We start from the raw sequence: 14,077 nt of genomic DNA on the forward strand, positions 1-14,077 counted from the left end.
GAATTCACCCAGGAAGTTTGATCATTTTGGTACACAGTTAATCACCAGAGACATGGCTGTATACACATTTTATATAAAAAACAAATCTCTGATTAACTTGTTTACAGGAAGTGGAGAGAACACTTTAGAGTGGAAAAATTTGGACTGGAGAGGCCATTATGAGGACCTGGACGACTTGCCGTACTAGAAGGAACCATGAATTCTGCTCTGTATCAGAGAATTCTACAGGAGAATGTCAGACCATCCGTCTGTGAGCTGAAGCTGAAGCGCAGCTGGGTCATGCAGCAAGACAATGATCCAAAACACACAATCAAGTCTACATGAAAATGGCTAACAAGCAACACATTTGAAGTTTTGGAATGGCCTAGTGAAAGACCTAATCCTAATTGAGATGTTGTGGCAGGACTTGAAACGAGCAGTTCATGCTTGAAAACCCACAAATGTCGCTGAGTTACAGCAGTTCTGCATGGAAGAGTGGGCAGAACTTACACCCAATTCCTCCACAGCGACGTGAGAGACTGATCAACAACTACAGGAAGCGTTTGGTTGGAGACATTGCAGCTAAAGGTAGCACAGCCAGTTACTGAGTGTAAGTGGGCAATGACTTTTTCACAAATTGGCATTGGGTGTTGCATAACTTTGTTTATGAAAGAAATTGTGTTGTTATTTTGTTCACTCAGGTTCCCTTTATCTAATATTAGGTTTTGGTTGAAGATCTGAGAACATTCAGTATCAAAAATATGCAAAAGTAGAAAAAATGAGAAAGGGGGCAAATACTTCTTCATAGCACTGTATGTGGCATCATTGACCTTCTAGGTAGGCCATAGTCTTTTCACAAAGACTTCAGGGGAGCTGTTCAAAAAATTATTTTCTCTGAACACATATCACAGCTTCCATCAATCACAGCTTTATCCAAAGCAGCAACATACAGTATAGCTATCCCCATTGAGATCCAAGTTCACTCAACATCTTGCATAGGTATCTTAATTGCATAGGTAATGTTGAATCAAAATCAGTTCCTGACATGATAATGTTTGTTTCTCTATGTGTATTGTAGAACATTTTACCGCCATGTTGGAGCCCAATGGACTTTCAGGTTGAGCAGAAAAAACACTGCAAATGGTTTCAGCGGTGGGATTGTCTACAATCTATATTTACAATTTGACCGCAGTCCTGCAGGATCCTATAGACTGCAGCTCATTAGAAGTGTACCACCTGGAAGCCTCTGAGGCAGTGGAAGGCTTTTGCGTCCAGGTGGCCCAGGTCTATGAGGTTGTGCTCCAGCTGCACCCGCACCAGGCTGCTGAGGTCTGGGTCTGAACCCCCCCAGCAGAAGGCATCGCGGGGCACTGAGTGGATCTTGTTGTGTGTGAGTGCCACCAAGTGGAGCCCCCGGGGCAGCTGCCTGGGCACCTGGCGCAGGGCGTTGTGACACAGGTCCAGCTGGTGCAGGACGGGCAGTCCCTTGAAGGCCCCCGAGGCCACCCTGGTGATCTTGTTCCTGGCCAGGCCCAGGTGCTCCAGGTGGGAGAGGTGGAGGAAGGAGGCTTTGCCCACGGAGGAGATGAGGTTGCCCTCCAGGTTAAGGGTTTTGAGGGAAGAGGGGAGGTGGCGGGGTACCTTCTTGAGCTGGTTGCCCTCTAAGTTGAGGCTCTCCAGGTGGGTGGCGTTGAGGAGGGACTCCCTGAGCAGGCCATGGTTGGTTAGCCGGTTAGCACTCAGATCCAGAATCACCAGCTCCGAGGTACCCATGAAGGCCTCCCCTGGGAACTTCTGGATAAGGTTGCCGCGGAGGTACAACTCCCTGATAGATAGCGGCAAGCCCAGAGGCACTGAGGCCAGCCGGTTGCGGTCCAGGCTGAGGGTGCGCAGGCTGGCCAGAGGCGAGAGCACACTGGCAGGGAGAGTATCGTTCCCATTCCCCAGGCTGTTGTTGCTGAGGCTGAGGACCAGCAGGCCGTGGCAGTGGGCCCAGGCCCCTTCCGACATCACGTTCAGCCGGTTGTTATCCAGACGCAGCTCTTCTAAGGAGGCGGGCAGGTCTGTGGGCACGCTTTCCAGTAGGTTCCGGTCCAGATAGAGGCGCTTCAGAGCCGGGATGCCCTCAAAGGCCCCCTCGATGGAGCCGTCTGTTAGCCGGTTGTTGCTGAGCACCAGGAACTCCATGGACAGGTACACATTGAGCAGGTCCAGCTGAATGCCATCGATGAGGTTGTTCATCAGGAGGATGTAGCGGGAGTTGTGAGGGATGCCGTACGGAACCTTCTCCACCCCCTTGTCGGAACACTGGACCACTCTGGGAAAGAGGACAATAGAAAACATTGGAATAATGAATGTGGACCTGTAAAGACACATACATTATACACACAACAAACATTCATGTACAAAATGGTTTGGGTGATTAAATAAGACTGTGGCAATATGGAAATAACATAATAATCAAATATCATTAATTACAAATGGGCAATAGTAAGCCTGATTTAGTCAGACAACATCTCACCGTCCATAGCAGGCACACTCCGGGGGACAGTAGTTGTCTTTGAAGTAGGGGAAGTATGCTGGATTTGTGCCCTCCTTCTTCTCCTGTTTTGTCTCTTTAGTTTTGTTGTCCTTTTTCAGAGGTTTACCTTTCCTCTCATTTTTCTTGTCTTTCTTTTGTTGTTTCCCTGTCTTTGTCTTGAGGCCCTTGGTGGTCTGGGTCGGTTTCATTCTGGGTTTTGGCACTGCTGGTTTGGCTGTAGGTTTTGTCTGTTGTGTTTTGGGAGTAGGTTTTGCCTGTAGTGTTTTGGGTGTAGGATTTGTCTGTAGTGTTTTGGGTGTAGGTTTTGTCTGTAGTGTTTTGGGTGTAGGTTTTGCCTGTAGTGTTCTGGGTGTAGGTTTTGTCTTTAGTGTTTTGGGTGTAGGTTTTGCCTGTAGTGTTTTGGGAGTAGGTTTTGCCTGTAGTGTTTTGGGTGTAGATTTTGTCAGTTGTGTTTCGGGTGTAGGTTTTGTCAGTTGTGTTTTGGGTGTATGGTTTGTCTGTAGTGTTTTGGGTGTGGGCTTTGTGTCTAGTGTTTTGGGTGTATGGTTTGTCTGTATCATCACTTTGGGTTTGGCTGTTGGTTTTATCATCTCTTTTGGTTTGGCTGTAGGTTGCAGCTCCTTGGCTGTGGGTTTTGCCTGTTGCGGTTTGGGTGTAGGGTTTGCTTCTTTTGGTTTGGCTGTAGCTGACTTTAGCTGCTTGACTGTATTTTCTGTCTTTTTGAGAAAGACAATGCTGGTCCTCTCAGCCTGATTGTGGTTGATTGAAACCTTGACAATTGGGCCAACTCTGACCTCCATCGCCTGGGAAACAAAACTCTCCCCCTCCCTGAGGTTGGTCTGGGAGCTGTCAGTCACACTCTGAACCATAATGAGCTCACTGTCCACCAATGAGATGGCCTCCTCTGCCTCTGGAGCCGGGTCTTGGCTATGACTGGCAGGTTGAGCGAGAGCATGAGAGGCAGACTCTGGAACTTGAGAGGTGATGAAGTGTGTAATTGGGGGAGGGCCATGTTGAGTGGCAGGTGGATGAGTGACATCATATAGTGGGACAGGCATAGCTGCAGGGGGAGGGGACATGGGTTCGTTGATAGCTTGATTGACAGGTGGAGTGTCCATTACTTTTTCTACAGTAGAGGAGGAAGTGCTGGTTGGAGGGGGGAGGTCTATGTGTGTAACAACTAAGTAGTCTCCCTCGCTTTGATCTACACTGGGTTCTTTAACTTCCGCCACTCTCAGGTCTTCCTCTAGTTTCTCCTCTCCTCCATCTGCTCTCTGTTCCTTACCCTCTCTCTCCTCATCATCTGATCTAATCCCTTCTTCATTTCTCCCCTCTCCATTATCTCTTCTCTCCTCCTCCTCTTCATGTTCCTCATCAGCTTCTATCTCCCCATTTTCAAATATCTTCTTCTCCACCTCTCTGTAATCAAGCCCTCCAACCAGCATTGTCTCTTCCTCTTCCTCCATCCCTCGCTCTTCCTCATGGCCCTCCTGCTCTCCTGCCCTTGTCTCTGGTATTAGTCCTTGCTCGCTCCACCCCTCTTCCTCCCTCCTCTCTTCAGGGTGGGTTGCAGTGAGTTCTTCACCCTCCTCTTCGTCTGCTGTTGGGGTCTCCCTCAGTCTCTCAGGTCTCCAGTCTGACCAGGGATCTGTGTCTCTGACCAAGTCTTCTATGGGGGTCATGTCCACTCCTAGACACACACAGCAGTATGTTAGTGTTGACACTCAAGATTAGGCATCGCTACAAAATGACAGACAATGTGGGCCATATTGACTGAGATTTTTCAAAGTTTGCAGTTGTTATTTTCATAAAAGAATAGAAGCATAATAAAATAAAACCATGTCATACAGTACTTTAAATTAATGACCTTATCTAACTCACAAAATCTGGATTTACTGGCAAAATTTGGCAAACGGCTCCTGTTCTATTCAAACCTGTGACCAGGTTGCCTGACTAAATCTGGGATATGTTAACCGACTTGGTTAGTTTGAAAGAACATTATTTCTATGCACCTTGGAAACATCTGAATTCACGTGTACTTAGGTTCCTTTGCTGCACACATACATATTATGCATTTTTCAAATGGATCAGACAATTAGGAGGCTTAGAAAATCAAGCTATTGTAAATTAGAAGTTGTTGAATTAGTTATTCATGTTTGTGAATGTAAAATCAGTGTGTAGATCCTGTGGATTATGAAAGTTCATAGGCACTTACTGGGCTGAAGTACAAATGATTGAAGAGGAACCATGAGGACCCAGAGTAGCAGAGTGAGTTCTTCCATTGCCTTCTATCTAAAAGACAATAATGTTAGAAAAAGAGAGCTGAGTCCAACAACTTAAGAGACAGCATCATGTATAACAACAACAGTTTCTAAATGAGCCTCTTCCTATTTCGTTGTCAAAAGCTTTTAAAAAAATACTATCTGAAATGAACTTTCTAGATCTTCCAACTAGCATGAGAGAGTTTTCAAAAATCATTTTCATGGGCCTAATCTTTTCTGTCTAGAATGCATTGCCAGAGCAAACGGTAACTACTATAGATAAGGTAGGCGCCCTCTAAATGTCCAACATAGAGCTAGAGTAGTAGAGTAGGTAATGTCTGTAGTTCTATCTATTAGATGTATGGGTGTCAGTCTTGCTTACCTGCTGTGCCCTTAGACGTCAGAGACGATATCATGCATCTGTGTGTGTTGTCCAGTGGGAGTCATACCAAACTCTCTCAATGCAAGGAGAAGTTCTAAAAGCTGCTGAACCAAGAAGTCCTCTAGGAATGAGGACCCCCATATAGTATGACACACACACACACCGACTAAACTGGGGGCTAACAGGTGACTTTTAATGACCTATTTAAGAGTCCCCTCTCTGTGGGGAGTTTTCACACACACACTCCGGGCCGGGAGCCGGCGGCGGGTAATGACTCTGAATACTCATATCTCAAAGGGAATTTTCACACCGACCCTCCAGGACAGTGGAATCTGGGAAGATCAATAGCGGGAAAGGTAAAAAACGGGAGATGAGGGGGTCAATGTATGGATGGGAGGTCAAAGGGGAGAGAAGGTTTTAGGGGGATTGTTCCAGAGGGGCAGGTGACACCGTGGTGGCAAGTGGTTCCTGGGGAAGTGCCTGACCTTTGACCCATAGCGGGTGCATTGATAGTGCATTGGGTTAGGGGCGAGTGGGGTATGTTGAGCCATTTTTTAACATTCAGCATCACTACGTCAAGGGAAATAGTATTCTTTACACAAAGATACAGGTATCTACATATATTTCAGGATGTTGTGCATCCCTGGAAATAATCAGAATTCATGTAAACGTAACAGTTTTGAAAACAAAGCTTGTCCAAAAAAAGTGGTCTCTTGGCACAACTTACCCCAGATATAGGGTAAATTGAGAATAGGGACAGGGTCAGTTGAGCATAGGGACAGGGTCAGTTGAGCATAGGGACAGGGTCAGTTGAGCATAGGGACAGGGTCAGTTGAGCATAGGGACAGGGTTAGTTGAGCATAGGGACAGGGTCAGTTGAGCAGCCTTGGGGTAAGTGGGTAATGGTGTCCTGTGACAGTGGATGAAAGTTGAATTCATGGAATGGGGGTGTGCTATATTGTATATCTTAAATATATGCCTACATTCAGACATAGATCTTTCTGTTCAATATCACTTACCCTTCCATTTCTTGACCAGTTGTCTGGGACAGGGATGTTGTTCCGATGTGCCAATTCATAGGCAAGTTCTCTGCATTTTAGGCTACTCAGCCCATGAAGCTGGTCCGTGAGGTATTTGATATGTTTAGCAAGCTCAGTTCATGTTCATTTAATTTTTTGTCAATGCACCTCTTCAGTGTCATTCAGTCTATTTTGCATCCCTTGCTGCTGCTTCAAATGGACTTCTTCCCTTCTCTCACTTCCTTGTCTGCTCTCAAGAACCTCAAGGGGGGCTAGGCCCCTGCTTGTTTTACGTTTGTATACACTGGGCATGATGATGTCTGCTCTGTAACAATACACATGCACTATCTAGAGTTCGTATGCATGACACATTGCAAAAATACTGTGCATAAAACGGACAAAATGTAATCATAATTAGTATGGGGTATTGTGGCCATTGGCTCAACTTACTTCAAAGCAAACATTTTGACTATAATAGCCCACACAGCTACAAGGATGCAATTTCATGCTAGGTTTAGGACATCATATTGTAGCTTATAGAGACCCTAACTGATGCTCAAAACAATCTTTAAAATGTCTACTTTGGTTTAGATACAAGCATCATGAAACCTATAACACAGGGATCATGCTAGATTCAGCCACAGGCCAATTTTTTATTGAGCGGATGGCCGGTGGGCCGGAACATAATTACAAATAATTTGTAGACTGCAAATTGATCGCAAGAAGCACAAACAGATATAATATTTGACTAAAACATAATCATTTCAAACCTTGCTTACATTTGTATACGATCACGTCTCTCTATTGTGCATAAATGAAAATCCCTTGGATCTGATTTCCTGGGGCGCCAAATAAAACCACCGGCAGTTGGGGAATCCTGCTATAACACAATCAATGAATTTGACTTTATGAAAAGCAGTTTTTTGGAGCTAACTTGCTTACCCCTTTTCTATGTGGTTTCTTCCTTCACAGACTCCATGAAATGATTAACTCTTCCTACATTTTTGGTCACATGATTCATTTTGTGTATGGTTTCCCAGAAAAAAGGGGTAGCTCAACCCTTTGGATCAACTTACCCCACTTTCCCCTACAATGTTCTTTTGTTCCAGAATATTCAGACTTCAACATAGGGCCTACCCTGGTCTCCATACATTGGTTGGTGTTTTAAGTGTGATGTCTGGCCAAAATGTATACTGTATTTCCCTTTAAAGCCTACATTTGTACACCATGTTTCCTCATCTCATGTTGTGTGGCGTTCAAAACATCTTGAGAAAACAGGATTTATCCTATGTCAGCATTATTTTGTTTGGAAGAGAACAGCTGTACTGTAGTAAAAAACAGGAAGTAAAATAGAGACCTATTACTTGGCAGTGTTCAGTGAGAAGCATTCAGCTGGGTCATATTCATTGGGGGACACCGTAGTAAAATGTTTTGCTACGGACAGTGAAAACGGCTTCTTATTGCAGCGTTTCACTCCTCTTTTAGCCACTCAGCATTCGTAACCTTGGTGTTTGCCTCATCTATCATCTACAGTGTAATAAACGGAGCCAAACATTCCCAAAGAATTTATCGGAATAGTTTGTTTTCAACACAATATGGGTTGGGAATGGTTTATGAACGTTGAATTCATTTATTGGCGCCATCTGGTGGTCAAGTTACACACTTGACCTTTGACCTCTTGGGTTACAATAATAGAAAGATCATCACATGGGAATGGACTATGACAATGAAAAAGATCCCAAACTAAATGTATTTAATGTGTCACCTGAAGATAGAAAATTATAAACGAATCAGACACAGCTTTTCATTCGGAATAAAACAAGGCCTTATCCACAACTGTGCATGTAGAAAAAAAGATTGGGTGGATGCAATGCATTTTAAAGCCACGTGGAGGCACTAAAAGCCCACAAACGAGAACACAGGTTGCCTTGATAACAGTCCGTATTGCATAATATTACATAAGCATACAGATCACTACTGAGTATTAATAGATTGTATACCACATCCCTCATATGTCCTGAAAGATGAAACCGAGGAATACATTATGGAACCAAATCATAACCGAGCTGTTTGAAATACAGTGTGTGTGTGTGAGTATGTTTGTGCGTGTGAGGACCATAATCAAACAACATAACAGAGATTGCTGTCTGTTGTTGGCACTCTTGGCTGTACTCCTTGCTTCCCGGCGGTGGTGACGTAATGCCGATGACCTGTGAGGGTGAGCGGTAGATGAGTAAAAAGTGACAGAGTGTGGCGGAGGAGGAGAGAAAGTAGGACACAGCACGGTGTCTCAGAGGGGCACCTGTTTATTATCATGAGGGAAAGTGACAATAAACAGCTCAGAATGTGTGTGCACTGTGTTTGTGTGTGTGTGTGTGTGTGTTTGTAGTGTGTGTGTTTATTAACTCAAGGTTAGCTGTTTCACACACAAATCCATCTACATCGTAGCTGAACAGATCAGCTGTCATGAGTCTCAACACTGACAGTGTCTCTCTTGTTATTATGGTTTGGCTGTCTGTCCCACTCCCACATGTGTTCAAATCTTCCCCACAGTCTTGCTATTGTTCCCCAGTATGCCCAGTTGCCTTGGCAGATGGCCACTAGTCATGCCAGTTGTCTGGTCTCTCATCCACGTCCCAAAGACCTCTCCAGTGGATCTCTGTGAGATGTGATATCGCTGGTGAGACCTCTCCAGTGGATCTCTATGAGATGTGATATCGCTGGTGAGACCTCTCCAGTGGATCTCTGTGAGATGTGATATCGCTGGTGAGACCTCTCCAGTGGATCTCTATGAGATGTGATATCGCTGGTGAGACCTCTCCAGTGGATCTCTGGGAGATGTGATATCGCTGGTGAGGAATCTACTCCTGGAAGATATGCGTCATGTGCTTTTCACCAAGAGAGCTGGGTCGGACACGGGGTTAGGTGAGTGGCTTCGCAGAGCGGTGCAGAAATTGGAGCCCTGATCAATCATTTCACTCTGTGGGGGCTAAGTGTGTGAGAGTGTGTGTGTGAGTGTGTGTGTGTGTGTGTGTGTGTGTGTGTGTGTGTGTGTGTGTGTGTGTGTGTGTGTGTTACCAACAGCGTCGGGTCGGGTGAGGTTGTGTCTCTCTCTGGTGCGAGGTAAGCTTGGCTTATATGGTGTCGACTAAAGCTTAAACCATGTATTTAGATTGTAGGTAGGTAGGTATTGTAGTTAGGTATTGTAGGTAGTTTATCTAGGTAGTTATTGTAGGTTATTGTAGGTAATTATTGTAGGTAAGTATTGTATTCGGCTGAGCCCGGTGAAGCACAAGGCTAGCTAACTCACTACCTGGACCAATAAAGCTAGCTAGCTAGCGGGTAACTACTGGTAACTATTAGCAACTGTGGATAGTTGTTTCCAATGTTATTTCACGCTTAAGAGTACCTGTAATTATGCCAGCTAGCTACCTACCATTCAGCTGTTTTTCTAACCTCATTATCTGAAGCTTTAACGTTAGGTAGTTAGTAGCTACTGTGCTCGAAATGTAGCTACCTGGATAGCTAATTAAACAATAGCTGGAACGAGACGCGTTCTCTCCGTTGGGACAGACGCGAACTGGCTGAATCGATTCAGTGGCTAGCTTTGCACTTAACTGGCTAACAGTAGCTACTAAGGGTAAGTTATAACCTACATTTATTTTTGTTTTGTTTTTACATACTGGTAACCAGAGTCGTTCAAGGGAATTTGGGACATGGGTGACTAGTTAACGTTAGCTTGGCTCTCTGTTTGTTTGTGCCGTGGGAGGAGGGGTTAGCTCGTTGGCAGAGAGCAACGGCTAGCTAGTATGCTAACTATTCTAGCTAACTAACTGGCTGAATAAGTTGATGACGTACTCACTCAAACTGTCAAAACTAACCCAAAACTTTACACAACGTTAGACACGGACACAAATGATCTGCTTGGCGTGTTAACACACTGGTGGTTTGTTGTAACCGAGAATTGGTGCTAAACCGTGTTATTGGAGGCTGGCATGCTAGTTGGCTTTGGCGTCATAGGATTCGGTGCCCTGGACGGTTTTCACGGAAGAATACTGTACCAAGTTGCTAGCTGAATAAACTAAGTTAGTCTATTCCTAGAAACATTGAACCGCTGTAGTTTACAACAATTATAATTTCTAAAGTGGAAGTTGGGAGAGTTATATTTGAGTGTTTCAGTGAAACGTAAGTGAGGGAGGCCCCGCTCTCTCACTTTCCCAGATGTTTAGTTCATTTCATTCCGATCTCCTTTGCATTATTGTAGCCTTTTTCTGTAGCCTGTCAACTATGTGTCTGTCTATCCCTGTTCTCTCCTCTCTGCACAGGCCATACAAACGCTTCACACCACGTGGCTGTTGCCACTCTAATCTGGTGGTCCCTGCGCGCACGACCCACGTGGAGTTCGAGGTCTCTGGCAGCCTCTGGAACTGCTGTTCTGCGGCCAACAAGGCAGAGTTCATCTCAGCCTATGCAACCCTCCAGTCCCTCGACTTCTTGGCACTGACGGAAACATGGATTACCACAGAAAACACTGCTACTCCTACTGCTCTTTCCTCGTCTAACCATGTGTTCTCGCATACCCCGAGAGCATCTGGTCAGCAGGGCGGTGGCACTCGAATCCTCATCTCTCCCAAGTGGACATTCTCTCTTTTCCCCCTGACCCATCTGTCTATCTCCTCATTTGAATTCCATGCTGTCACAGTCACTAGCCCATTCAAGCTTAACATCCTTGTCATTTATCGCCCTCCAGGTTCCCTTGGAGAGTTCATCAATGAGCTTGACGCCTTGATAAGTTCCTTTCCTGAGGATGGCTCACCCCTCACAGTTCTGGGTGACTTTAACCTCCCTACGTCTGCCTTTGAGTCATTTCTCTCTGCCTCCTTCTTCCACTAATTTACTCTTTTGACCTCACCCTCTCACCGTCCCCCCCTACTCACAAGGCAGGCAATACGCTTGACCTCATCTTTACTATATGCTGTTCTTCTACTAATCTCACTGCAACTCCCCTCCAAGTCTCCGACCACTACTTTGTATCCTTTTCTCTCTCGCTCTCCTCCAACACTACTCACTCTGCCCCTACTCAGATGGTAATGTGCCGTCGCAACCTTCGCTCTCTCTCTCCCGCTACTCTCTCCTCTTCCATCCTATCATCTTTTTCCTCTGCTAAATCCTTCTCCCTTCGATCTCCTGATTCTGCCTCCTCAACCCTCCTCTCCTCCCTTTCTGCATCTTTTGACTCATTATGTCCCCTATCCTCCCGGCCGGCTCGGTCCTCCCCTCCTGCTCCGTGGCTTGACGACTCATTGCGAGCTCACAGAAGAGGGCTCCGGGCAGCCGAGCAGAAATGGAGGAAAACTAGACTCCCTGCGGACCTGTCATCTTTTCACTCCCTCCTCTCTACATTCTCTTCCTCTGTTTCCGCTGCTAAAGACACTTTCTACCACTCTAAATGTCAAGCCTTTGCCTCTAACCCTAGGAAGCTCTTTGCCACCTTCTCCTCCCTGCTGAATCCTCCTCCTCCTCCCCCTCCCTCCTCCCTCTCTGTGGATGACTTCGTCAACCATTTTCAAAAGAAGGTTGACGACATCCGATCCTCATTTATTAAGTCAAATGACACCGCTGGTCCTGCTCACACTGCCCTACCCTATGCTTTGACTTCTTTCTCCCCTCTCTCTCCAGATGAAATCTTGCGACTTGTGACGGCCGGCCACCCAACAACCTGCCCGCTTGACCCTATCCCCTCCTCTCTTCTCCAGACCATTTCCGGAGACCTTCTCCCTTACCTCACCTCGCTCATCAACTCATCCTTGACCGCTGGCCATGTCCCTTCCGTCTTCAAGAGAGCGAGAGTTGCACCCCTCCTCAAAAAACCTACACTCGATCCCTCCGATGTCAACAACTACAGACCAGTATCCCTTCTTTCTTTTCTCTCCAAAACTCTTGAGTCTCTAGCCAACTCTCCTGCTATCTCTCTCAAAATGACCTTCTTGATCCAAACCAGTCAGGTTTCAAGATTGGTCATTCAACTGAGACTGCTCTTCTCTGTGTCACGGAGGCTCTCCGCACTGCTAAAGCTAACTCTCTCTCCTCTGCTCTTATCCTTCTAGACCTATCCGCTACCTTTGATACTGTGAACCATCAGATCCTCCTCTCCACCCTCTCCGAGTTGGGCATCTCCGGCGCTGCTCACTCTTGGATTGCGTCCTACCTGACAAGGTCGCTCCTACCAGGTGGTGTGGCGAGAATCTGTCTCCGCACCACGTGCTCTCACCACTGGTGTCCCCCAGGGCTCAGTTCTAGGCCCTCTCCTATTCTCTCTATACGCCAAGTCACTTGGCTCTGTCATATCCTCACATGGTCTCTCCTATCATTGCTACGCAGACACACAATTAATTTTCTGATAACCAAGTGGCGAATCGCATCTCTGCATGTCTGGCAGACATATCAGTATGGATGTCGGATCACCACCTCAAGCTGAACCTCGGCAAGACGGAGCTGCTCTTCCTCCCGGGGAAGGACTGCCCGCTCCATGATCTCGCCATCACGGTTGACAACTCCATTGTGTCCTCCTCCCAGAGTGCAAAGAACCTTGGCGTGACCCTGGACAACACCCTGTCGTTCTCCGCTAACATCAAAGCGGCGACCCGATCCTGCAGGTTCATGCTCTACAACATTTGCAGAGTACGACCCTGCCTTACACAGAAAGCGGCACAGGTCCTAATCCAGGCACTTGTCATCTCCCGTCTGGATTACTGCAACTCGCTGTTGGCTGGGCTCCCTGCCTGTGCCATTAAACCCCTACAACTTATCCAGAACACCGCAGCCCGTCTGGTGTTCGACCTTCCCAAGTTCTCTCATGTCACCCCGCTCCTCCGCACACTCCACTGGCTTCCAGTTGAGGCTCGCATCTACTACAAGACCATGGTGCTTCCCTACGGAGCTGTGAGGGGAACGGCACCTCATTACCTTCAGGCTCTGATCCTACACCCAAACGAGGGCACTACGTTCATCCACCTCTGGCCTGCTAGCTCCCCTACCTCTACGAAAGCACAGTTCCCGCTCAGCCCAGTCAAAGCTATTTGCTGCTCTGGCACCCCAATGGTGGAACAAGCTCCCCCACGACGCCAGGACAGCGGAGTCACTGACCACCTTCCGGAGACACTTGAAACCCTACCTCTTTAAGGAATACCTGGAATAGTATAAAGTAATCCTTCCCCCCCCTAAAAAGAAAAACAAAAGGTGGTTGTCCCACTGGCTATCATAAGTTGAATGCACCAATTTGTAAGTCGCTCTGGATAAGAGCATCTGCTAAATGATGTAAATGTAAATGTGTGTGTGTGTGTCTGTGTGCCAAGTGTACATTAGGTGTGTACTGTGTGTGGGTGCTTTGGGCAGGTAAACCCAATCATTCATGCTGTAAAAGCCTCTCTGTGTGTGTGTGTGTGCGCATTCTTGGCTTGCAGGCAAATAAAAGGTAGACATGGTTACTAGGGCACAGTGGCATCTGTGGTATAAATGTATTGACATCTCCATTGACAGCCCTGCCCTGGGGGTCTAGGATTCATACAGTATTCACTTATTCAGACTGGAGCAAACGTCAATGTGACCTGTCCTAGAGGCAGAGAGGACCAAAGAGAGACAGTCAGAGACAGAGAAAGAGAACAAAAGACAGGAGCATAGAGAGATGACTGAAGTTAAAGAGAGAAAGAGACTAAAATAGAGAGGGGGAAAGAAAAAGAGAGAGAGAGTGAGAGAGAGACAGAAACACAGAGAGATAGAGACAAAGAGAGAGAGAGACACAGAGAGAGAGATAGAGAGAGAGAGAGAGAGAGAGAGAGAGAGAGAGAGAGAGAGAGAGAGAGAGAGAGAGAGAGAGAGAGAGAGAGAGAGAGAG

The 14,077-nt window shown here is 46.4% G+C and overlaps 1 protein-coding gene across 1 annotated transcript; it reads right to left on the bottom strand.

Annotated features, from left to right (window-relative positions):
* Nucleotides 1-1,200: 1,200 nt before the first annotated feature.
* LOC311129291 (keratocan) lies at nucleotides 1,201-2,709 on the bottom strand (the record flags this gene model as incomplete). Its single annotated transcript, XM_084161576.1, has 2 exons — nucleotides 1,201-2,296; nucleotides 2,501-2,709. 2 exons carry the CDS (start codon nucleotides 2,707-2,709, stop codon nucleotides 1,201-1,203), a joined length of 1,305 nt encoding a protein of 434 aa, XP_084017702.1.
* Nucleotides 2,710-14,077: the final 11,368 nt, after the last annotated feature.

Source organism: Coregonus lavaretus (genome assembly GCF_964263955.1).
Source record: "Coregonus lavaretus genome assembly, chromosome: 5".
In the NCBI taxonomy this organism is placed as follows: domain Eukaryota; kingdom Metazoa; phylum Chordata; class Actinopteri; order Salmoniformes; family Salmonidae; genus Coregonus; species Coregonus lavaretus.